This window comes from Plutella xylostella, chromosome 5 (assembly GCF_932276165.1).
Source record: "Plutella xylostella chromosome 5, ilPluXylo3.1, whole genome shotgun sequence".
NCBI lineage: Eukaryota > Metazoa > Arthropoda > Insecta > Lepidoptera > Plutellidae > Plutella > Plutella xylostella.
The window spans coordinates 3,322,182-3,348,877 of NC_063985.1; the positions used below are offsets into that span (position 1 = coordinate 3,322,182).

General features: G+C 37.6%; 4 protein-coding genes across 10 annotated transcripts in view; 1 reads left to right on the forward strand and 3 right to left on the reverse strand.

Moving 5' to 3' along the window:
• LOC105391556 (solute carrier family 12 member 6) overlaps window positions 1–26,696 on the forward strand; it is a 355,094-nt gene that overhangs the window by 257,128 nt on the left and 71,270 nt on the right. The window contains exon 1 of one of the 7 annotated variants that reach the window (XM_038112941.2): window positions 17,331–17,600. The exons of 5 other annotated variants lie outside the window; for them this stretch is intronic. In XM_038112941.2, coding sequence (XP_037968869.2) covers window positions 17,552–17,600 — 49 coding nt within the window. In that variant the 5' untranslated portion in view covers window positions 17,331–17,551. Of the gene's footprint in view, window positions 1–17,330; window positions 17,601–20,682; window positions 20,882–26,696 lie in introns of those variants that run through there. One more of the 7 variants, XM_038112939.2, reaches the window with a different exon arrangement.
• On the reverse strand, window positions 884–2,518 carry LOC105388679 (trypsin, alkaline A-like). Its single transcript, XM_011559636.3, has 4 exons — window positions 2,398–2,518; window positions 2,114–2,282; window positions 1,427–1,685; window positions 884–1,185 (listed from the first exon to the last, which is right to left on the reverse strand). Exons 1-4 carry the CDS (start codon window positions 2,447–2,449, stop codon window positions 889–891), a joined length of 777 nt encoding a protein of 258 aa, XP_011557938.2. The 5' UTR covers window positions 2,450–2,518; the 3' UTR covers window positions 884–888.
• On the reverse strand, window positions 4,480–6,182 carry LOC105388698 (trypsin, alkaline B). The gene is made up of 4 exons (XM_038112947.2): window positions 6,045–6,182; window positions 5,725–5,893; window positions 5,266–5,524; window positions 4,480–4,966 (listed from the first exon to the last, which is right to left on the reverse strand). Exons 1-4 carry the CDS (start codon window positions 6,115–6,117, stop codon window positions 4,670–4,672), a joined length of 798 nt encoding a protein of 265 aa, XP_037968875.2. The 5' UTR covers window positions 6,118–6,182; the 3' UTR covers window positions 4,480–4,669.
• Window positions 10,083–12,909, reverse strand: LOC105391571 (trypsin, alkaline C). The gene is made up of 4 exons (XM_011563072.3): window positions 12,737–12,909; window positions 11,324–11,486; window positions 10,760–11,018; window positions 10,083–10,447 (listed from the first exon to the last, which is right to left on the reverse strand). The coding sequence occupies exons 1-4, from the start codon at window positions 12,795–12,797 to the stop codon at window positions 10,148–10,150; spliced, it is 783 nt and encodes a 260-aa protein (XP_011561374.3). The 5' UTR covers window positions 12,798–12,909; the 3' UTR covers window positions 10,083–10,147.

Sequence of the window (26,696 nt, forward strand, 5' to 3'; positions counted from 1 at the left end):
GTATCTATCTATTTATTATCATGTAAATCTTTCATCTGTATTGTATAAAATAAGAAAGTGACTCATTGGGCATCAACGCATAGCCCAAACGGCTCAAGCTACGATTATGAAACATGACACGTAGGTTGCTTAGGTAGTGTAGGTGAGCTCTAAGAAAGGATTTTCAGAATCTTAACCCCTGAAGGGGTAAAGTAGGGGATAAAAGTTAAATTTTGGATTTAGGGTGCAGAACTGTTCTTCAAATTCTTGACTTCAAATATCCAAAAAATATCCTCCCTTATCCCTGAATTTGTCGCGAGTGAAGCCGCGGTAAAATGCTATAATAATATAAAGAATAGCGTTTTCTGCTTAAACTAATCGACTTTTGATGAGGTGGTAATTTTTTGTACTGGAATATCTTTCTACTGGACTGCATCAAAACAAAACAAACGTACTCGATATGTAGTATGACCTCTAAATTTGGTACGTTAGGGGTTACATCCAAATTAAATTCAGGTTACCTCTACATCTTAAAATAATTTCAGTAGGGTCTCGAAAAGACTATAGTAAATAAATCTCGTTTTTATCACAGGGTTTATGGGAAGCAGCCCCACTCTAGTATTATGTAGGTATATAAATTACTTGCCAAAGTGTACACCACCACAAAAGGGTTTCAAAATGAAGCGATCAAATCAAGTTTTAAAGTGTTTATTAAAATATAAATCACAGACGCAAAATATCATTTCTTTATAAATATCTATATGTACATAAAGAAAATAATACATAGAGTTATATTCTTATATATCTAACCTTAATCTATATAAATTAATATTTACACAATATGTACACAAATGCCTACTGCTAAAATCTATACAAACGAGTATTTACAGTCTTTTTTAATCAATTCTCCTACGCGTTTGTGCGAATCCAGTCAATGTAGCGAGACACACGCACGTTGACTCCAGGGTACTCTGCCGACGCGCAGCCCTGGCCCCAAGATGAGACTCCAATGACCACATTATCATGAAGTAGAGGGCCTCCAGAGTCTCCCGTGCACTGGTCGCGGCCGCCCACGTCCAGCCAGCCCGAGCACAGCATGTTGTCTGTAACAGTCATTCTGATGTTCTGGTAGCGAGCCCTGCAGACCGCCTGGTTCACGGTCCAGATCTCCACGTGACGCAGCTGCTCGGATCCGGGGCCGTTGGGCTGGAAATAGGAAATAAAAGCGTTATATATGGAAAACCTCAATTCGATACATAAGGATATATTAACCTATTTGAAGAAAGTCAAATGAGTTACGTTAAAGTGCTAAGCAAATCGTCGTGTTGAGATTTAATGTAGAGATACCTAATGGACCAGAAAGATATAATGGAGGTGGTGGGTCATGTCTACTGTGTCAAAAACACGTGATCTACGCTGTAGTGTTATCATGATGTTGGCTACTCACTCGTCCAGCTCCCCAGCCGATAGCCCAGACGGAGGCACCGTCAGGCACGTTGTAGTTAGACCCAGCGAAGGTGCCTGCTGCGACCAATCCAGGGAGGAAGTTGATCTGGGTGGTGGTCCTCATGATAGCGAGGTCATTGTCCTGGGTGTTGTGGTTGAAGCTCGCATGTGAGATTAAGCGGTTAACGGCGTGCACGCTGCCGCCGCTGCTGGCTTGGGTTGAACCGACACGGATGCGGAACTGGTCGTTTCTCCTGCGGCTGTTAGAAGAGAAAAATTAAGTTGAAATAGGTGCTTACTCTAAACTTATTTATAGATATTCATATATCGTATCTCTAAGACGGACATCAGCAACTTGATTGCCAACCTCCGCTAGGATACCGCACTTGGAGAAGAACATCGTATCATTCTTATGGTTGCATAGAACAACGCGGACTCTGGTGTACCCTCTTCATACTCAATGTATGATTGTGTCGGTGACAAACAAGAGCAAGATACAAGAGCTGGACAAGAAGTGTCACCGTGGTAAAGGCCAGTTAGATCAGCGCTAGTCGCTGGCCGCCAGAGCCCGCCTCTCATAAGTATAATAACAAATATTTGATACGTCCCTTAGGGAGGCTACTACCAGCATTTACGCCTTTGAGAGTGCACTGACAAGTAACTACTACAACAGTTATGAGATACTTACTGCAGACAGTGCGCAGCAGTTAAGACAGCATTTTCATTGATGATGGATCCACCGCAATGCTGGCGGAAGAATCCTCCATTCGAGAGGAACAGAACGACTGCACCGAACGGATACCGGTCGATAGTGGTGGCAGATCCTCCCACAATCCTCTGCGAAGTGCGAGGGACAGCTAGAAGAAATCAAGACAATTATTATCAAGCTAGAAAAGCAAAGCTAAATCGTTATAAAACAATTTTATTCTTAAAATCTGTAATCTATCAAAATAGACAAATATTATAACTTACCCGCCCCCGACACTGCAATTGCTCCCAAAACTAACAGGAAAAGCGAACGCATTGTGACTACTGGTAACTGAATACTACTACTGGTAATTGAGTTATGCTTTTTTCAAAACAACCGGCTTATATATTAGTTGAGTGAAAGATAAAATATAAATTAATCACTGATATATTTCAGTGTTATTGTTATTATTTTGAAAAGCGTGTCATTGTTTTAACCGGTTTAAGACTGAATTATTTCGATAAGAAATCTTAATTATGAAAAACCGACTGATTGCAAATCGGATTCCTGTACGAAGAGTTCCGTAACTTTATCTATTAAATAGTTATAGATCCAACATTTTATGTTAGAACACAAAACTTTAAAGTTATTAGTTTGTTTTTTAGATTGGTTATTATGTATTTTTGGTTGTTATACTATACTAGCTGTTCCCGCGAGCTTCGCTTCGCCTTAAAAAGTTTTCCCGTGGGAATTCCGGGATAAAAAGTAGCCTATGTTCTTTCCCAGGGTCTAGATCGTATGTATACCAAATTTCATTCAAATTCGTTCTGTAGTTTTGGCGTGAAAGAGTAACAGACAGACAGACAGACAGACAGACACAGTTACTTTCGCATTTATAATATTAAGTTAGGATTAGGATTATATGGGTACAAAATATCAGTTTAGTTATTTGATTTTACTTTCTTCCTACTTACTTGCGAAAAAAAAACATCGTTCTAGGTTTACAGGAAGTACCTTACCCCATGAATTTCGATTTACATGTGGCCTTTAAAATAAGGTTTTTTGCAACTTATATTTTTTAATACGGTAAGACGATAACATATACAAGGTTCATATTTTACAACCTCAAGGGAACATAGATCTAAACATATCGTATAAATATTATTTCGACATCTCAAGATAGGTAGATCAGGCGGACAACAATGTGATGATGTAAGGGTTCCATTTTACCCTTTAAGTTATGGGAACCCTAAAAAGTGACGCTATTCAATTATTATCAAAATCAATCAATCATAGGCGCAAAATTTGTAGAATAACAAGAGATAGGCAGCTTTGCTTGCGTCGATGCGACGCGATTATGTATATCATCATCATCACAATTACAGTAAATACTTTAAGTATTTCAACGTTGGTCTCTCTCTGTTAAAAACAAGAATTGACATAATTGCCTACCATCATCATCATCACGACTCACGACCCATCACGTCCCCACTGCTGGGGCACGGGTCTCCTTCCAATGAAGGAAGGGTTTAGGCCTACCAAATAACTGTCAAATATCAAGTGAAAAATGAATGGAAGCTAGTAAAAATTGCAATAATAATGAGTCTCATCATGTCATACATACCTATGCATAGAAGGGTAATTGTATGTATTTGCACACACCAAAATCTTAATCTAGATTTAGTGTCTAATCTCGACACGACCCTAATCTCTAAAATTAAATCTAGTTTTAAACATTTGGTGCAAGTCACGCTAGGTCTCGTCTTTGTAAAATTTGTTGTATAATTCATGTGATAATTTCATTGTATTGAATCTTTGATCAGGATTATATTATGATCAAAGTATTGAATAAATAAAGTAAAAAAAATGCATATTTAGATAATTATTGTAATGTCCCTATACATGGCTGTATTATCACTGAACGGAGAACTATTTTAGGTAAACTTACATAAGTAATAAAAATATTGATGAGATATATTATAATATCCTAATTAAATACTTAGATAGTACAACAGATTTCTACTGGACGGTATACCTACCAAAATGCCCATTGTCCTTTCCTGGGCCACAAGTCTGCTAATTTTATAGATGTTAATAACATGGCAAATTATTTAAACAACAGGATAATGACATACCTATTTTCCTACTAATTTGAAATAAGTTTACATCCAATTAAAATCCATAAAATTTAGCAGATAAAGTCCGGCCTAGGAGTCCTCCAATTTTAAAGATCCCCAGAAAAATAGCTGATCAATGCAATATTTGACATACTCGTAGTACCAACCTTTAGCTAGTTTATTTATTGTATTATGTAAGTTTATGAAGTTCAATTGTATAAGTTTAGGTAAAAGAATCAGAAAACATAATATAATTTTATCTTTTATTTCTTAAATTACTTAAACATAATTAGTATGTGAGCATACAGAGAGTTATACATAATAAACATCTAACTATTTGTCCGCACTTATAACTAACCCTAATCTATAAATTAATACTTGCATAATATGTACAAAAATACTACTAAAACCAGTCTTTTAATTTTAACACGTAGTTCTCCTACGCGTTTGTTCGAATCCAGTCAATATACCGAGACACGCGCACGTTGACTCCAGGGTACTCTGCCGACGCACAGTCCTGTCCCCATGATGAGACTCCAATGACCACATTCTCATGAAGTAGAGGGCCTCCAGAGTCCCCCGTGCACTGGTCGCGGCCGCCCACGTCGAGGTGGCCCGAGCACAACATGTTGTCGGTGACGGTCTTTCTGATTTTCTCGTAACGAGTCTTGCAAACCTCCTGGTTCACAGTCCAGACTTCTACGTGACGCAGCTGCTCTGAACCGGGGCCGTTAAGCTGGAATTTAAAATATGATGCGGTAAAATACAAGTTGATACAAGAACTCTACCTATTTGTAGAGGCCCTTAATGAGGTCCTTGTATTTCATTAACGTTTTAGGGATGTAATAGACCAAAGAGATGGTGAAGAAGGTAGAACATACTCTGCTGCACACAGCTACCAACCACTAAAGGCCAGTGGTGTTGTTGACGATTTACGAACAAAGTCCCTGACGTACGTAAATAAATATATAGACATTGGACTGAAACTACATAAACACCTGAAGCGTCTTCTGATAGAGTCTAGAGGCTACTCACTCTTCCAGCTCCCCAGCCGACAGCCCAGACGGAGGCGCCGTCAGGCACGTTGTAGTTAGACCCAGCCAAGGACCCCACTGCAACCAATCCAGGGACCAACACGATGGGGTTAGACGTCCTCATGATGGCGATGTCATTGTCCTGGGTTGTATGGACGAAGCCCGAGTGTGAGAAAAAGCGGGCGACTGCTTGAATGTTGCCGCCGCTGCTAGCTAGGGTGGAGCCGGTTCGGATACGGAACTGGTCTGGTCTCCTTCGGCTGTAATAAGAGTGGACATTTAAAAACCTATCTAAGAGTACACACATATGATTAATTTTATCGAGCTGAGGGTGGTCCCTCACTGTGGTAAATGGCAGTCAAATTACCATCAGTCTTAGAATGCCAGGACGTATAAGAATACAGGTGGGGTCCCTCGTGGAGGCTGTAACTATTGTTATACATACTGTAACTGTACTTACTATAGACAGTGCGCTGCAGTCAAGACGGAATTCTCGTTTATGACGGTGCCTCCGCAATGCTGGCGGAAGAAGCCTCCGTTCGACAGTAACAGAAGATTAGCAGTAAACGGATACTGTTCGATGGTGGTCGTGGTCCCACCCACGATCCTTAGCGAGGTGCGAGGGACAGCTGAAAGATTAAGTAAATTATTGTTAAGTCAGAAAAACCTCGCACTTGGCCGGTTGTTTATATTATTATCATAGTAAGTACATTAAAAACTTTCTATATGCTTTAATATTTGTTTTTGTTATTAATAATAATAAATAAACATAAAACTCACCAGCCTCTGCTACCACTATAGCTCCCAAAAGTAATAGCAAAATAGAAGGCATTTTGATTTCTAGCATGAGCATGGTATTTTTCAAATACAGGCGGCTTATATATTAGGTGAATGAAAGATAAAAATACAATAATCACTCAGTAATATACAGGCTGCTTTTATAATTCTAGAATTAAGTTTACCTTTGGATATGAACTTTCGTGATATAGGTAAATACGTAAAATCTTTTATTTTTCTGCCCAAATCTCGACTTGATTAGTAAAAAAAAAAAAAAAAACACGCACTCACGCCTTGTAATAATGTACACACGGCAACGTTAAATGGTTGGCAGGGCACACTAACGCAGGTAGTATATGTGTGTGTCGGCGACGTCGACGTAATTATTTAGTTCTGGGCTACCCACACACGGATATTGTAAGCATGTAGTTGTGCCAGTGACAATGATTCTTTGTTTTTATGATATGAAGCAAAATTTTGCAAGGCATCGTAATTGATTGAATGGCTCAGTTGGTATGATACAAGACTTACATGAATCGGTATGGTGGTTCAAATCCCACTGAACTTACAATATTCCTTTTTTATTTTTTTAATAATTTTAGTTTATTTTTTAAGATGGTTAATAATAGTATTGTAGTATATACGAATAAAAGCAACACAGAAAGTAAATGAAACAAGTTATTTAGTGTTAAAATTACCAAATTTATTCTTGCCGTAACATAAACATTAAGGATGTTACGTTTTTGTTGTTTTTCGTTTTAAAACATAGTTGTAGTTTATATTAATAAGGGAAATTTTCAATTTGCAGTTTTAAATCATAATAAACATCAGACAAGGATAGACTGGCTGTTTTACTAAAGTAAATAGGCAAGTCATTAGTTATATGAATCAACATGTTAATTAGCTAGAAATAAGATAACTTATTCTCACCTCAGTAACAATAACATCATTAACACATTGGCTTACCCATAATTGTAAATAATGACAAGTATTTAACAAAATAACTAAAATCTTATACAAATGGAAAAATAAAAATTACTGAGCTAACCCCAATAACTATAATTTTCACCACTTTTTCGCCATAATATCTTACGTCCATCCTTGTCTGACTTTTCATCACTAAATATCACAACATTGTTGCACCAATCAAAGTTTAAAATAGTCAGTCGCAAAACGCACTCTGTTTCGACGATGCTGATCGGTTAGAGCAATTTTCTTCGCCGGCTTCCGACACCGCAACCCAGCAGCACGCAAGTGAACCCGTACGGTTTGTAGGGATAGAGGATAGATTGTGTGTTGTGGCCGTAGAACGGGTGCTGCTGCTGCAAAACGGATCAGCGCTATGTGCAGCTACGATTTCTCGATGGCGTGGTGATGCATCCGTATCATATGCACTGTCTACATGTCCCGAATCTGCGTATCGGTGAACCCATAAGTGAACCCGTAAGTGTTCTCCTCTGCAAACAAAAAAAAAACAAATACTTAGCTCATACAAATACAAATATTCTAACAGTCAAATAAAATATTTGCAATTCTATGTTACTTACCGTTAAACGTCTTGCGATTTCACTAATTGTAATATTTTGTTCATATAAATACAATTATCTCCGCCTTGAACATGGTTTAGTTTAAGTTAAGACTTTCCATAGTGACTGCGAAGAGTAATTAATTAAATTGACAAATCACAAAGTGAATCACTATGCAGACGCAGAGGTGAATTGTCACTAAAACTAAAAACAAATTTCGTTTATTCATATTGTATGAGGGTAGAATGGTTTTAATTCTCAAATGAAGAACGAATCATATATTTTTGGCGAAGAGAAATAGTCGACAGCTATGCAGCTTGTAGTCATTTCTCAGTTTCAAATAAATTGATTTTATACTCAACAGCGTTTAAATTAACGCAAAATTTGAATTAAGTAAAATAAAATTAACCATCAGTGGACTCGAACTCACGACCTATGTTTCATAAGTCTAACATTCTACCAATGAGCTACGAAGTATATAGACACAAGCAGTTAAATTTTGCTTCACGTCAATTATATAACTATTTAACTAACACTACCGATTGATATGTTTATGTCACAGCTGGTATACGGGCGTTTGCCTACGCGCAAACTCGTTTGTGCTGTTGTGTGTGTGTGTGTGTGGTTTGTTACTGGTGTGTAAACCGATTTCTGCGTTTATGCACACAAAGACAACGTTAGTGTGCACACATACACTACGTTAGTGTGCCCTGCCGACCATTTGACGTGGCCGTGTGTACTACCTTGCGGGGTAGGCAGAGGTGCATTGCTGCACCCACTTTTCGCCAGAGTGTTATGTTAGTCCCAATGTAATAGGGGGCGGGCCTATTGCCATTTTACGGGCACATCCAAGACCCGAGAACAAATATCTGTGTTTAAACAAATATCTGCCCCAGCCGGGAATCGAACCCGGGACCATCATCGACCATCGACGAAGGACCATCATTCGGCCGTTTGATTAGTAATATTGCATATAATGTATTTTTTTTATACATGTACATACTGTCTTATTTTTATATGATTTATAATAAAATATTCTTCATCTCCTTGCAGTTCACCATCAACTTACATATCTTAGAACTATTACTTCTAAAAAACTTTACACATCATTGCAATGTAGTCAATTCTGAAATCGAAACAACAAATACAAGTTAAGAGCTATGCAAATATTAAATTCTACCCTGTATAATCTTTGGTTTTCCCATAAATTGTATGAGTAAAAGGCAGTTTCTGATTAATTATTTTGTTTTTATATAAAATTAATCAAACTGCATTGATCTGGTTTGGGTTTTATGAGTACATACTTAATTAGGTACTTATCTATAAACAGATAAGTTAACAATCGGCTAACTCTTAAGGTCTGATTTTTCAAGAGCCAGATAAGAGTTACCTGGGAAATAATTATGATGCTATCGCGTCTGAATGTTTGTATTAGACAGTGACAGCAACAATTTAATCGTCAGATAACATTTATTTGATTATTGAAAAACCAGCCCTAAGTTATGTAAATACAACATCAATTTGGTTTTACGTCCAAAATAGGTAAAACCATAAAGGTAAGCGTCCACCTTTCGCCACCGTACGCAACGGACGCATCGCGTTCAGTATTCTTAGTATCGAAATTCAAACAAGTGCATCCACTTCATGGGCATTCCCTAAGCCCTTTTTCTCCATACATTTATCACAATCCATTTGGAGAGTATACCATATATGTATGTACCTTCGTGAATTCCATACAAGTAAACACTACGAAAACAAGACTATATTATTGTCCGTTTCTCAGAAAAGCATCGTCACTGCGAACGTCACTAATTGAGAACGTCAGGATTCAACAATCTAGCCAAATCAGCTTACCATATCTTAATTATGATAATCTATCAGAGCTTATACATTGACTATTAGTAGGTACTCTTTGAAAAGTGTGTCTTATTAAAGATAAATAAAGTGCATGTTCCCCATTCATTGATCAATATTAGGTATTGATAGTTAGATATTGATATCAGTTACATCCTTCTAATTGAGCATAGTATCACTCATTAATTTGAATGAAGGCTGTAGGTATTTGTAATTTTTGTCTGTCAGATTAATCAAATACCTTATTTGTTTTGACGAAAAAAAGTGTATGTAAGTACTCATATTTTGGCCGATAACCGATACTAGCTAGAATATTAGAACTAGATTGAAGTTGATGCTGAAACTATCTTAAATTATTTTATAGACAGCAGTGACCGTTGAATTCATTTACAAAGCAAATACATTATTTTTAAATAGATATCCAAACAATTTCTTCCAGGTATGAAATGAAATGAAATATTTATTTAAGTATACAGGATAAGTTATTCAAAAAGTATCTACCAAAAACTCTACAATTCTGTTTTGGATAAAGAGGAGCATATTACCTTTCAGTATTTTTTTTCCTGTAAGAACACCGAAATAAACTTTCAAGTTTATAATATTAGTAGGATTAGGTGTAGGGTACATAAAATATGTGAATTACGATTTAAAAAAAACGGGATTTCATTGACTTTTTATTGAAACGACCATAAAACCCCACTTCCACTAACAGCATAAAAACCCCACTTAAGCAACAGCATTCTGAATCCACGAAGTGTACTTAGACACCCTAGTATTAACTCCAGGGTAGCGAGGCTGGGCGCAACGGTAGCCCCAGGAGCAGACGCCGACTATGACGTTGTTATGAATGAGGGGGCCGCCGGAGTCGCCCTGGCACTGGTCGCGCCCGCCCACGTCCAGCCAGCCCGAGCACAGCATATTGTCTGTCACGCCGTAGCCCAGTTCGGAGTAGCGCCCACGGCAGGTCGCCTGGTTCACCGTCCACACTTGCACCTGGCGGAGCTGCTCGGAGGTGCCGCCGCCTGACTGGAAAGTTAAAAGCATTTATCGACACCACAACAGTAAATTTGATTCTATTAGTTAACTGGGTAGAGCTATTTGAACTTAAGAGAGATTTGAAGGGAAGTTCTACGTATACGTACGGCTGTCACAGGCTTTGGCCGGACGCAATATCGCGGCTTTTTATATTCAAACGTGACAACAAAGTGCCGCTGTATTCATTGTTAAGAATAGGCCGCGTCTTTTTTACGGATCAAAGTCCGCTATTTAAATGCCATATTCCTGAAAAGCGGCGCACTAAACACCGAAACCCAAAAACAACGCAAAGACTCCACTCACGCTAGTAGTCCCCCATCCAACAGCGAACACAGCTTGGTTGTCATTGAGCACATAATTCGGCCCGGCGATGGTCGCGGGGGCGACGGCATTGGGGATGAAGGTTATAGGCGTCGAGGTCCTCAAGACTGCCACGTCATTGTCCATGGTCTGCGCGTTGTAGCCGGCGTGGTACGTGAGTAGACGGATGGTGTGGACCGAGCCGCCGCTGCTGGAGAATGAGGAGCCCACGCGCACGCGCCATCTGCTTGGTGTGTTGCCCCTGGAATAGAGTTGGGTTTAGCTTCGTATTTTGGTGCACCTATTGCAACTATCCGCTAGGAGTAATGACCTGAACTGCTTCGAACTGATGGTACGACCGTGCCACTGTTTTTGCTTGACTTGGTGTTGTGATTGTTTTCTGTGCAGGCTTAGTTTCGTTTTCTGCTAAACCTGAACCATCAGCGAACATTTTATAGATGAGATTACGAGTGTTTTTTACACAACCTTGCTGTCTTTTCTCTAAAATCAATTGAATTCTACCGCACTGCAATATACAACATTTTAAAACAAAAGAAGTCTACTTACACCACGCATTGTGCAGCGGACAGCACGGCGGTGCTGGTGAGGATGGTGCCGCCACAGGACTGGAAGTAGCTGGAGGTGCCGTACAGCATGGCCACGGCGTAGGGGTACTGGCTGATGGTGGCCAGCGAGCCGCCCACGATCCTCTGCGAGGTCCTGGGCAAGGCTGGGAAGAAGAGAATACGGTTATGAAATTGAATGTGTATTATGAAGTTCAATAGCTTAAATACAGTATTGTGCAAATTAATGTGAACACGAGTGAAAATTTGAAAAAAATACATTTATTAGTTCTAAAATAAAAAAAAACTGAAATATATTAATACAATTTAAGTTATTTTAATAGAAAATGTGTCCTCCCTGGCTTTTATAACTTCTTCAACACGTTTTGGCATAGAATCGACATGATTTTAACAGTTTTCTGATATTTACTGGTCTAAAAAAATTGTATGGATTACAGCCTCAATCATTTAAGTTTTTCTTGTGCAATCCGTTTTATGAAGTCTAACTTTGACGATGGCCCACTTATTTTCAATGGGATTAAGTGCCGGTGAGTTATCTGGCCTTCCAAAGGCATGATATCTTGTTGTCCTTGAAATATTTAAGCATAATCTTGGACACGTGGAATGGAGGCGAATTTTGTTGAAAAACTTATTGACCGTTATCATCAAATTTTCTTAGTTCAACTTCTAATCTCCGTTCTTGCAAGTCACTGTATTTTAGCGAGTCCATCATCCCTTCAACGGGAACAAGTCATCAGGTACCTATATAAGAAAAACAGCCCCAAACTAAGAAAAGTTGATGCTAACGGTCAATAAGTTTTTCAACAAAATTCGGCTCCATTCCGCGTGTCCAAGATTATGCTTAAATATTTCAAGGACAACAAGATATCATGCCTTTGGATGGCCAGAGAACTCACCGGCACTTAATCCCATTGAAAATAAGTGGGCCATCGTCAAAGTTAGACTTCGTAAAACGGATTGCACAAGAAAAACTTAAATGATTGAGGCTGTAATCCATACAAGTTTTTTAGACCAGTAAATATCAGAAAACTGTTAAAATCATGTCGATTCTATGCCAAAACGTGTTGAAGAAGTTATAAAAGCCAGGGAGGACATATTTTCTATTAAAATAACTTAAATTGTATTAATGTATATCTGTTTTTTTTATTTTAGAGCCAACAAATGTATTTTTTTCAAATTTTCACTCGTGTTCACATTAATTTGCACAATACTGTAGGTGTCAGTTATTTGTTTGACCGGTTTAAGAAGCTGATTGTCATAATGGTCATGTTTTCCTAGCATATAGGTCCTTAGGATCCCATAAGATTATAAATGCATTTTTGGGTTTAATCTCGATACGAAAAAGGATCGCTTGTCTATAGCCAGTAAGGTTGTATAAAAAAATCACTGTACTGACCTTCTACAGAGAGCGCACAGACCGCTAACAAAGCGCAAAAGATGCGCATTTTGGATTCCATTATGCTCTTGTTGAATAGATCTTAATTGCCGTCCGCGGGGCGATAATGGCTGAATTAACTTCCAGTGTCTATTTATAACAGGTACTTGTGTCTTCCATTTTCTAAAAACACTTGAAGGAAAGTACCACTTCTGTTTCTATTGTCATTATTCCTACTACATTGACGTCACTATTTGCAAGAAATCTAGTGAATCGTATGTATACACATAACGTACATCCAACTTACATTAAAATAAATATATACAGGTTGAAGTTATTAACGGTATGTTAACTGTTACTGAATTAAAGTTTCAGATCTGGGCAAACGTTTCATCTTGCATCTTGGATGTACTTAGAATATACCAAAAGGTCCAACCCCTATGGTATGGCTGTTATGGAGGCAACGAGAATAGTGTTATGTTGTAAAAGTTTGTTTGGATGTTTGTTACTCTTTCACGTTAAAACTACAGATCCGATATGCATAAAATTTGTGTACACATACATAACCTACTTTTGATCCTGGAATTCCAAAAGAAAACTTCTCAAAGAAAAGCCAAGCTCGCGGGAAACAGCAATAGAAGATAAGCTATATTATAAAACCGAATACTTACTAACCTACTATACGTTTACGATTAATAATCATTTTCTGAGAGAACCTCTACTACTTGAAATAATAACATGCTTCAATTTGACTAGATACTTATGATAGCGGAATGTTTCCGATCAGATTCGAAAATCTAATTATTATTATAAATAGGTAGGTAATAGTAGGTATGTAAATAGATGATAGTTAGTCGAGCTACAAACGTATATTTAACTGTTATTTAAGAAGCTGACCGTACTTATAAATAGGTGCCATGTTTTATTTATTTACTTAAATAAACCTAGGTGTACTGCACTGTAGAATTAATTTAACTAAGCCATTGGGAGCGCTCAAATTTACGTCCACAATTTGTAAGGAAATGTAAACGAGCAATTTACTGGCATACTGTTTAATATTAAAGGGTCAAGAGTTTAGTTTCTGGAACATGTAGTTAGATCTGACTCGAAAATGAGCCAAAGTCTGATATGACATAATAAGTATAATCTCCTGTTAATGACACGTACCTATTAATCACCATAGTTTCATTCAACCCAGGCTTAAGTTAGGTCAGACATAAGGATCGTAGATGAAATTAGGAGTCCGATGTTTACACAAACAAGTTAATAAATATTTTTTTTACGAATTGTTTATATTTTTTCGACTTTTGAGCTGGTACATTAGTATGCGGCGCACCTCCCTTCCTTTGCCGCACAATATTAGGACCGCTTAGTAAAAGCTACTGCGATATCACTACACACTCCACCATGGTTTGTGCAGATCTATATCTAGCTAAACAGTACTGTGAAAAGTATTTTTGCAGGATCTTTCCTTATTGCAAATGAACATAAGATATAGTTACACTTGCTAAATGAATTAATAAAATACCAATGCACATAATTTGGCAAAAAACCGGCGATATGAGCCGGATGAGCCCCACACAATTCGGAGCATTCCAGTTACAGTCATATTTAATCCTGTCGTAAAAAAATACATAAAAATATTTGTTGATCTGGCGGCTTAATGATACGATTGATAGTGAAAGGTTAATTACGATTGATCGATATTCTCATCAACTAGATTATGATTAATCTCTATGTTTTTAAAATTGACAAAACTATGGCAGGTGCAGACCCAGTTCTGACCAGCCAGCAGCCACTCTTCTTGACAAGCGCATGGACTACACTTTATACAATCACGAGCAATAATAAATAAAAAAACTTTGTTTATATTGATGATTCAAAATTGCAGACTGCTTCATTATTTTCCGTTTAGGAGAAATTTGGTCCTTTTGTCATTTAAACTTTATCATTGCTCACGAGTGTATTATGGTGCGGGTGATGTCTGTCCGCTAGGAACATTTTACTATCCCATCATGCTATAATATTTCTAAAACATAGATGTCACAATGGGACGGCCATTGAAGCGTTCGTAGTCGATGTAGCTTCAGTATCGTAACTGATTACTGAGGTTAAGCAACACATGGCAGCCATTGGACAGGTGACCGATTTCAAGTGTTTGTTTTCTGGACGCTTCCGTGCTTCGGACGATAAGCCGTGGGTCCCGGTTGCTGCTTCGGCAGCAGTCGTTAAACCTATATAGTCAGAGGCCTTCGGGCGGCTTGAAAACATCTGACAGACGGGTTGTCCACTTACCCGACAACTCTCTCAGCACAAGTTTGCTTGTATTGGGGTCCACCAACCCGAACTAGGCCTAAAACCCTTCCTTGGAAGGAGACCCGTGCCCCAGCAGTGGCACGTTGACGTTTCTGAATAATAAATATTCTGGCAAAAGACGGCAAAACATGGCATTCTTTCTACATGTAATTAAGTACATACATTATACATGAGATAAGTATACCTACTACAGGCGGCATACAATACATGCATACGTGTGTAGTAGGAGTAGGCTTAAGAAGTAGTACCGACACGACATTGTGATTCGAGGGTGGCCAGTTGGTTTCTGTGTATTAACTGTTTCTTACATTTGTATTGTTAAATCTAATGAAAAGAATTTTATTTCTGATAGGCTTATATCATCAAAGGTTTATAGACCTAGGTATTAGACCTACTAGACTTGTATGTATGTATGTATGTATGTATGTATGTATGTATGTATGTATGTATGTATGTATGTATGTATGTATGTATGTATTTATATTATGTTCATATACTTAATTTACTTTTTTCTTTTTGAATAAGTGCTCATCATATTCATTAAATACGAATAGTTATCTTTTCATTCTACTTGTAGATAATTCTTAGTTGAGATTTTCTTCCATCAAAATAATGTAGAACTATATGAATGGTATTTTGTCACTTTGTTAGTCAGTATTTAGAATGTATAACTTTGTTTTGTTTCGTTTACAACTTGTTATTAGTTAATAATGTGGGAACTTGTTATTGGCCTTGTACACTATTAATTATCTTAAGTCACATATGTTTTATAAGCGCTGTTAGTTTCCTGAATAAACATAAAATAAAAAAAAATAAAAAAAAAATAGACGAGATGATCAAGACATTCTCGCAGCATTTAGATTGAAATCGTCTGCGTGTCTTGGAATAACTACTTACGTAAAATCTATAGTAATAATCATCTATCCACACTTTAATTACAATATAATAATATCGGTATGTAATTGCATAGATAAACCATTGATAATTGCATAGATAAAACAGCGATAACATTCTTTTATACTACGACTTATATGTTGTAAAACAAGTTTTAGCTGTACCATCCTCTGATTTCATATTATTATAATCTATGATTACCATACCATAAACGTACAATATTCATTTGATTTAGCATTTACTATATATTATAATCTATGCATTAATCTAAATCAAATGGCGCTGCCGTTTGGTACTTTATTAGGAAGCGTCTATTTTTGCAACAACACGCAACGCTGGCATAATAACAAAGTGTAATATTGACCTACTGGCGGCTGGTGATACGTGTTATCGGATCCACTCACGGGAGACGGTCAATGACTGTCATCATGTGACTGCGGCCAACCACTCGCCTTATCGGACGCTTGACGAGTAATCTGACGAGTCACTATTCTGGCAATGTATATGAATTTATTACTTTTTAGAGCCCTGTCGCGAACATGTTTCGACAACCATTTTAGAATTCAAGGGTAATTGCATTTGACTCTATGTTATTACTTCCTTAATTTTATTACGTTTTTACTTCGCGTTAGGGAAGCCCCTGCTTCAGTAGGACAGCCGGTTCTAAGTCCATGGTTCTAGTTGGTCCATACATTTTAATACTTGTGAGTGAGGAAGACCACGATTATATTTCATAAATTTTTCAACTGCAAATGATTGTTCAAAATCAGTTAATAGCTTAGTGTGTTTAAACCGTACACGATCTTGGGCACTGTTCCACTACTCCAATAATCCAATGGGAAATTATAGTCCTGATGAAGTCTCGACTTGACTTCCCTTGTGAACAGTTCACTATTTAATTTAAGGATCATCCACCAATTACCAATACTGAATGGAATTTGACTTATTAGTACAGATTATTGTGGAAAAAAACCTTTGCCTAACCTTATTATCAAATTTCCCTAAAGTCATGGAGTTATATTCAAAAACTAAAGCAAAAGCATCAAAACCTCTACATACTTAATTGTATTCGATTCTGAATAGTGATATTATATTATTTATCGCCTGTTTGTTATGAAAAGATACTTCATGTGTCATACTCATACTTACTTCGAAGGAATTAAACAATAAGCTTAATTATACAATTTCTTTAAGGTTTTAAAACGTATAACTGCAACAAGTGTTCATAACACTTGCTATAATCGAAAATCCAGCATATTATATTTATCATACTCAATTTGCATACAATACACCATTGACAGTGTACAAAGTAATTGTAATTGACACTGATTTTCATACATAAATACACCTACATAGATAGTAATAGTAAATAATAGTTACATAACTAGGTAACCGATTATAAGATAAAAGGCAATAAAACGATTCACCATAAATGACAGTAAGATCCTTAGTTATCTGGAAAGAAATCCTCCTAGATAAAGCGATGATAATAACTTGAGTTCTGTGCAAGAGTGTAATAGTTTTCTGCAGGTTGGCAACACTTCAATTCAAACGTGCCTTGGACTTGTTAATTGTACGTAAAACTTTTAAAATCATTGTGAAGTTCTGTGGTTCTGCGGTTGAGAAATGACGGAGGCAGAAGTTGAAAGCCTTACCAGCTGGTCGCCATTTTCAGGTAACGTTTAGTATAAAAATTATAGGCATACTTGAAGTATTTTAATTTAAAACTCTAGTACAGCTACCGATAATGTGGTTAGGAATTCTAGTGAGCAGTACAATACGAGTAGATAAGAATAACTTTTCACCTACTTGTAATAATTATTGGTCTGATTATTTATTTTGTTTTATCTTGAGTAGGTATTATGACTGGCGTATTCTCGCATTTGGCGTTACTTAGATTACATTATAATGACTGTACTGATAAATGTATTCCGTATAATCGAAATGCGTTCATTTGATGCAATAAAAATCAACACACCTATACCTATGCAAACCTATTTAATATCAACGTAGTCAATAATATATTCTTCATTTGATGCATTTAGAATCAACACACCTTCATAAAGTTATTTAATATCAGCGTAGTAAATTTCATAATAAATATTTAACGCCCGCTACACAGCGCTCGTAATCTTTCCCACGGCCTTCACTTATAGGGTTTCAGGGTCGGGGCTTGCCCTTAAATACTAGATGAGTGTCGAAGCCTGCCGAACAATGGCGGCTGCGGCGATCGCGCACTCCAGCCGGGGCCGAGTGTGCCGAGGTGAAGGTGTTTCAGTAAAACGGTTTACACGTAGGTTATTGTTTTTTTTTAGGAAAATATTTTTTTATTAATATGTGGGGATAAACTATGCCCAACCTGTAATATGGTATTGGATAGCTGATATAGCTACGCAGATACATAGATAGATACAATATTATACTTATAATTTACATATTAAAATTTCTGACCCGTCTGAAAAACGATACGGGACCTTTGGCATTGCAGTCAGTGTCACTATTAACCACTACACCAGTCGGTCGCCGAGAATGTTTTGTTTTTATGATCCAATAGGCGTTCCATTAGCCGGCACAGGCACGGTGTAACGGTATCGTTGTATAATGTAATTTAAACGTCGACGTTGCTAAAACTTTTTGCAGAAACACGTGGTATTCTGTTCTATTGGAGAGGTTCGTTTCTCGAGTTATCCTCTTGAAAGCATTAACGCCTGGCCGTGTTGCCGTGCCGTCATCAATGCATATATATATATATCATATATATATCAATGCATATATATATATATCATATATATATCATATATATATATATGCATTGATGACGGCACGGCAACACGGCCAGGCGTTAATGCTTTCAAGAGGATAACTCGAGAAACGGCATTGATATATATATATATATATATATATCAATGCATATATATGTGTGTGTATTTACATCGTTTTAGGGTTTAGGTATTATTATTAAGATTTCACAATCATAATTATGTTTTGATCATTTTTTTAATTTTTATTTACACACCCATATTTTTTACTCGTTGTACCTCCTGCAGTTTGACAGGCAGAAAATGCTTTTAGCATTAAGTCCACCTGATTGTATATTATTACTGTAGTAAATTTTACACTAAAGTATAAATAAATGTGGTATTCGATATGATACTTGAAAGGCATTGCTTAGAGAAATGCGAAGTTTCGGAGAGCTGTCATACAATCGGAACGTTTAAAACAACGATATATACAGGTTGTTGCAAAATTGGTATAGTAAGCCGAATCCTACATGTGCAGCATGTTATATCTAAGCCCGAAGCTGAAACCAGAAAAATTCCATAGTAAAATGTCACGTGACCAACAACGTTTCTATGGAAAATTAAAAAAAAAATCGCAAATTTTCAATTCTGATTTCAGTTTCGGGCTTAGATATAACATGCTGCACATGTAGGTTTCGGCTTAGGCCGTAGCCACAGCTTTCAGCGGTGCGGGATGAGGTGCGGCGTGAGGGGCGGCGGGCGGTGCGGATTGCGGTGGTATGCCACAGCTCGACCATTGTTTTGGTCGCGCGTTGGCTAGTCCGTCCACTTGATGCCGCCGCGCGCGCCGCTTTGAGCTGTGGCCGCCTCGATACTCTCTAGTACATTTGTTTCGCTCGCACACCGCGCCGCCGCCGCCGCCGCGCACCGCGCCAGTCAACCCGCGCCGCTAGCCGCGCCGCATTTCGCGCCGCGGCTAGCTGTGGCATACTTCGTACGTTGTCTAGCGTTTGTTTTCGGCGCTCACCGCTAGCCGCGCCGCTCGCCGCACCGCACGCCGCGCCGCAATTGGCTGTGGCCACGGGGTTAGAACTTTAGCCTTTTTGCAACACCCTGTATAGAGTAGTCGCGGTTACTAGCGCTCCGAAACTTCGTATTTCGTGAAGCTAATATACCACAAATAATTTATAACTTCAACGTCAACCTCAATCAAACTCACGTTTTAATTTCAACTTTATAAGTACTTAGGTACAATTTGTTACTCCTCAAACTGTTAGGTTTACTGAGATATTGTTTTAGATTAAAGACTTTTAAAAGTAACCTTTGGATCTCTTCGGAGAAATGAGTTTTAGATAAAAAGATAAGATAAAAAAATCTTTTTTCGGTGGTGTTGCGTGCGTTGCTGATCAGTAATGTTTTTTATAAAAAAAAACGCTACCATCATAGTTTTTGCTATGCGCTTTTATTGAAACGTTAGCACGATATCTTAGAATATAAACCCAAAAATTAAAAGAGTACACACATAAGTGTCTTCTAAATAACCCCTACACGTTGGAGCTTCGTATATATTATTTAAAGCATTCGTTGACTTTCAACTGTGAACGTTATATCGACCTGAGCCATGACATTGTGCATTGTTGCAAGTCCAAGGCAGCGCCAGTAACTGAGGGTGTATTGACTTTAAGTCTAGCTTTTATAGCGGTTACGTGGAAAATTGAATTTCTGAAGATAAGTTGTGTAACTACACAAGGGAAAAAATTGGTCTTCATGCATGTGTTCTTTTTAAGACCTACTTTCAGTTCATATTTCATAATATTGTCACAAAAGAAAAAATCACTTTCAAGATGGCAAAGAGAAAATCTCATCAATATCCCAGTTACATAAAAATCGGTTCCTTAACCATTACACGTTTGTTTTTAATGTTTTTAGGTTATCATAACTCGGTAAGTACCTTTCCTAACTTTGATATGTGTTTGACCGGTCAACATTGTTGTTCATATGCAGGTCAACTCGTCAAAAACTGTTTGTTTACAGAAAGATATATTTATCGATCATGTGATCTAATAACTGATACGGGATAACCTAGTTTTAAATCTTTATAAGAGATTTCTTAATGCTGGTTGCAGCAGTATATTTTTGTGAAAGTGGTTTGAAATGCGTTTACCCTCTGGCCAAGACCAGGACGGCGGGGCTGCGGATAGCCCATTTTTGACAGGTTCGTAAAATAATTTTTTTTACTCAAGGCTTAAATTCCCCTATCCAACATCGATTTTCAGGAAATTTATAAAAGTGATCATATTTTGAATGATATTCTGGTCATTCTTAAGCAGGTCTATCAGCCCGCCAGGGATAATTTTGACTATTGGGACACCCTGTAGTTACCATATTGATGCATTTTAGGTGTGCGAATCACCTAATTATAATTATCTAGGCATGTACAATGTTGAAAACATTGTTCAGTGTTTACGAATTTATATGTAGGGATTTATATGTATAGGAGTAGATAATAATATGTAGGCACTTTTTACTTAATTTTAAATAAAGAAACCTTTGTACTTTTCTCTTTCTGCACCTATAAAAAGTTAACCTTGTCGTAAAATTTAAAAGTAAATTAAAATCTCCCTCTGGTTTGAATTCTAAGTAAATTCTCGCTGGTAGAAACCTTACGCATGAAAAGGATTTTTCCAAAATTAAATTAGGTAAATCACTTATAAATCTTTCCTAAAACGACCTCATAACGTTTTTTCCTAATTAATGGATACATTTTTTAAGTACCCTTTTAGAGTTTTTTTGCCGAATGTCTCAAAAAAATATAAAATATGGTATATTATACACGTATTTAACAGTATAGTATGAGTGCCTTTGGGTCGGGTGTGACTCCAGTGGCATTTTCAATTAAAATTGTGTATGTTTTGCTGTAAAGCAGTGTTCGATATTTTTTTCTAGTTTTTCATACAAAAATTCAAACAATTGAAAACAAAGTTTTGTTTGTAGGAAAAATATTATAGTACAATTTATTTATGCATAATGGTGGAATTCTGTAAAGAGTTCAAATTGCGCGTGGGCAGTTTTTGTATTTTAGACCAAGTAAATATCGTCAAAGTATGTATGTAAGTACGTAATTTACTTCTGAATATTTAATAGCTTGCCAATAACCTTGAATTTTATATTTGTTACTTTTTACTTATACTATATCATGTTGAAAAATAGCCAGTATAAATACTTGAATAAGTAGCATAAATTATATTGTAATGCTCTACAAACATAAGCCTCACGATAAATAAATAACTAATGGTAACTACACTTTTATGTACTGAACTGTGACCTTCGTAGTACGACCTTAATCTCAGTGGGAGCTCAAATAATAACAACAAACCTAGCTCTTGGAGCTTAATCATAATATAATTAACGACTCTACCTATTCAGTGAATCGAAACAGTACTGAAAGCATATTATGTTTTTCATGCATGTAAAAATACTTACACACTCTATATAACAACCCCGCTAGAGTCAACGTGGTTTATGAATTTTGGTGTCCGTGTTATTACATTCTAGGTACTGGGTATTGAGACGTAGGTTCTACAAATTAGATTTAGCAAAAAGAGGGAGTGAGTCAGTTTTGGGAAAAACGCTTTCAAACGGAAGTTATGATTTCGCTTTTGAGCTTGCGCTTCACCGTAAGCTATGCTACACGTACCGACATAAGTAGCAGCTGACTAGACACGACTCAACTGCACAGTTCTTATAACAATGAACTCAAAATCGCTTCAGGATCGCTTAGTCGTGCTAAGCATGGCGTAGCTACAGTTGTTATTGAACTAAGTTAGTGAAGTGCCGACGCAGTTTCCCTCAATGCGCTAGTTTCAGCTGAAATCATTACCTACCCACTACTATTGACATTCGTTTGGGAAAATATTTGACGCTTTATCAAGCAGATACTAACAATAAGCCTTTATTAAAAAGTTTTTACATACATTTAAACTATCAGTAAAATTTAAATATAAAAATTAAACTTAAATATGTACATTATTTCAAAAAACAGACTTCTCTGTCCTTGACCTAAGTTTAACTACAATTTGTGGTTGATAAATGTAGATAATAGGAGTCTATGTACCTACGCTTATTGTAATTGACACAGGCAAGAAAACGCTTCAGCGATAGCAAATCACGCGAAATGTTTAATTATCGAAGGGTTTGCTGACTACCCCGATATTCCTGACAGTGGTTCCTAAAATTAATATACCTCCAAGGTTCCGTCTAATTGGGATTCCAATCAGTCGATTACCCATCTGTAAAAATCAACGATACAGAAACGAATAACGTTATAATTAAAAACACTTTTTTCACACACAACGTCCACTTTGAACTTAGACATTTATTTCAGAGCAACCTCTTAATAGGATTATATGTTGACCGTATATTGGTCCCTGCAGAGTCCACGTTTAATGTAATTATTCGAAAAGTTGGAACCTCTGAAAGTTTCGCCGTGAATTCCATGAAAATTGAGTAAGAGTCGCCGCCCGGCTATTTGCTTCACTATCGAATTTGGACTTTGAAGAGCGTTGTTGCCGAGTCCGCCATTAAATATTTGCTAAGCGCTTTATTTGTTTCGCAAGTTAGCTAATATTTTGCATTATTTTCTTATCAAACATTATTATTGAAAATGAAAAACATACTCTACAGTCAGTCATTTGCGCAGTCACTATAACTATCTGGCCCGATAGCGTCCCACGCTATGTGTGCCTATTCTACGTCTCCATTCACAAAGCTCAATTAGTTACGTTAATAGTGTTTTGTTAACATTCATTATTAAAATACTTCTTTTGCTACAGTTTTTTCTACTAAAATTCCAGTGCTTTTAAGTTTCTACTTTAATCCAGCCAGATTAATCAACTTCTCGGGGCAGTGCTAAAAAATAATGATATCTAAAACGTGAAAGGCCGGCGGCACTAAAGCCCCGGCGACGTCGAGCTCCCGCGGGGTTAATGATGGACTTAACCCGCTATACAGTAAATAAGCAGAGGGTCTCCCGGGCCACTGTTGTGAAAAATTACGCCGCCGTTCAAGGGTTAGACGCCGTTTTGTAAGACCTCCACTTTTAATTGGAAATATCGCCGGAATGGGGTTAAGGGTTTTGTAGTTTGCGTCTGGAACTGTGTCATATTTTACTATTTGGTGTTATATCCAAATCTTCTGTATTCATGTTGTAGGTGAATTTTCAGCAGTATTGTTAATATTGGATACCTGTTAGTAACTAATAGTTTTAAAGTAATGAGTGTGTACAATATTGTACTTGTGTGTTATTTTTTTCTATCTATCAATTGACAAAGCCTATATCGGTTTAATGATTTTCTCAAAAACAAGTAACAAGCCCGATTTTTGCCATTGATAAACTAATCGATTGTAGCGGTGGTGACAAGAGATAATCTGGTACTACAAATGCCTACAAAAGCGTCGGAAGGGCTCACAACAAAATATTTTTTCGGCTAAAGATCCCGCGACACGGGGCGTGGCGGAAATAAACAAAAGAAGGCTTTTGTATCCGCTACTCGGCTTGAGTTTGCAGAAAAATCTACGCGCAGCCGTCACGGAAGCTCGTGGTTCGGCGTATCTTACTTTGCTGTTACATTTTTCTTTTCCAGTCTAGAAATTTGCATGCAAGTCATGCTGGATCGGAAATGTGCCCAAGCTCTCGCAGTTTTCCTCATCTCTTTCCATTCTGGCGCACAACTTATGTCATTCTACAAGTTTCATCCCAACTGTCCAGTTTGTTGCTTCATACGTACAAACTCATTTAGGTCCCGGCTTTATTTCGCCGGTGGATGATTTAAAAAGTTAATTAAGGCAGACGTCGGCAGGTGGTCCCTTGTACAGATCTGTCCGCGCTCGCCGCTCCGTTACTAATTAAATAACCTAATTGTAATGGCGGTGGCTGGTAAACTCCAGAGAACCGTATTTTCACGTGTCGCGTGATAATTTTAATATTTAAATTTAATATAAGTATTAATGTTTTCATTATTTTCGTACGTAGTAATGAAGGTTGTTATAGTTATAAGAGCTAGGCCCCACTGCTGCGTTGCACTGCGTAGCGTCTTTTTAACATAGGTTACATTACATCATGGCAGCGTCACGCGCGACGGACAAGAGACGAGAAGGGTGGAGGATCATGCGTTGTTGATGCTGCGTGTTATAGGTATACCCTCTTGGGCCGCGATGTCGTATAATACAACGCATGCGACTTCGCAACTCCGTAATGGGGCCTCGCCCTAACTTGGCCGTTTCCCCGCAGCCTTGACTGTCTAGTTAGTGCTGTAATACCAATATATCTCCCAGTGGGCACGAGTATGTGTGGAATGCGAATCCTTTGTGTAAACAGCAATAATAATCCCGTCCACTGTGGCCCGCTTTGTTCCCCGCTCCCTCTTTATTATTGTTTCTTGGTGAAAATAAGTGTTCGTTTAAAACGTCTCAATATCCTTTGCGTAAGTATAGATAACTTATTTTCGCCTGTAACGGTATTTCGAAGTTTAAAACCTGTAACGGCATTATAAAGTTTTTTTTTTAATCAATGTTAGTTATTAAACAGAGTCGGCAGTCGGGAGAAAACTAAGTAAATACGAGGGAGATTTTGCTTTGATGTTATAAAAAGTAAAAACGTTGTGACTGAAATAATTAAGTTGATAATTATTCATACAAATATTGTATTTAGCGTGTAAAGTAGAACAAATCGTTAGCTCCGGAAACGGTAACAGATTTATTTCAGTTGACGTTGGTATTGTTTGCACGATATTATGCAGTTAACTAACCGTGAACTTGCCTCCGAATAGGAACAAAGGCATATCTTTAAGGCCAGGTCACAATAAGGCTCATAATTTATTTTGTGTGAGGTGAGTATTGAACTATGAGCGATCATCATCATCATCTTCCAGGCAAATGCAGAGTGGGGCACCCTCCTGCCCGCTGGACCGACGACCTTAGGCGGTTAGCCGGTAGTAGCTAGATGAGAAAAACCGAGGACCGAGTGTTGTGGCGCTCCTTAGAAGAGTCCTATGTCCATCAGTGGATGATTATTGGCTGATGATGATGATCATCATCTTACAATAATCATCCATAGCTAGGCTTAGGTTTCTCATCATGTCATCGGTTTATATTATTATAACTTATTCATTTGTTTGGTACCTATTTTTTTTTTTTTTTTTTTTTTTTTTTAATTAGCCTATTTTGTTTCCCACTGCTGGGCAAAGGCCTCCCCTTTTTCCTTCCACACCCTTCGATCCTGTGCACTCTCAGCCCAGTTATTATCAAACTTATCCAGGTCGTCCCGCCATCTCCGTCTCGGCCTGCCTCTCCGCCGGCGCCCGTCGCCCGGCACCCACTCGGTACCTATACTGTTTTTTAAACACTTTCTGTTTTTCATAGTATGTTTGGTTATTGAAACCATTTATAATACGCTACCTTTACGTAAATTTCCAGTTCAATATAATGATATCTATCATTTTTGCCTTTTTGTGTACTAAGTACGGAACAGAGAAGAAACAATAGTTCACTCAGTCACTCGTGAAAAGCTCAGTGAGTCGCTACACATCCCGGATTGAGTGGCAGTGGAGCCCGTAATGGGTACATCTGCTCGCGAGCCGCCGTGTCGAACAACACATCTACGATCTTACCACTCTATTTGTGCTCACTTGTGCGATGCCTTTTCCATTCATTGGTGGAACGCAATAAATACCCGTATGTTTGATGAAACTACATACTTTTGACCCTTCACGAAAGCCGGGGGTGTTATTATTTATCATATTTTGCACAATGTGTGTACATGTGTATACGGTATTAAGATAAGTAGAAAACTTAATAAATGATTCAAAACATAATTAAACCCTTTACCAAAATCAACCTTCGTTAAGGTAACGTAGAGGCGTTTACTCAGCCCATTAACAGCTTTACCATAACATGTTCCTAATTAGAATCTACCCTTTTCTCGCTGTGAATAAAATGGATGTGTGTGTACTCCTTTTTATAAGAAATTAGAA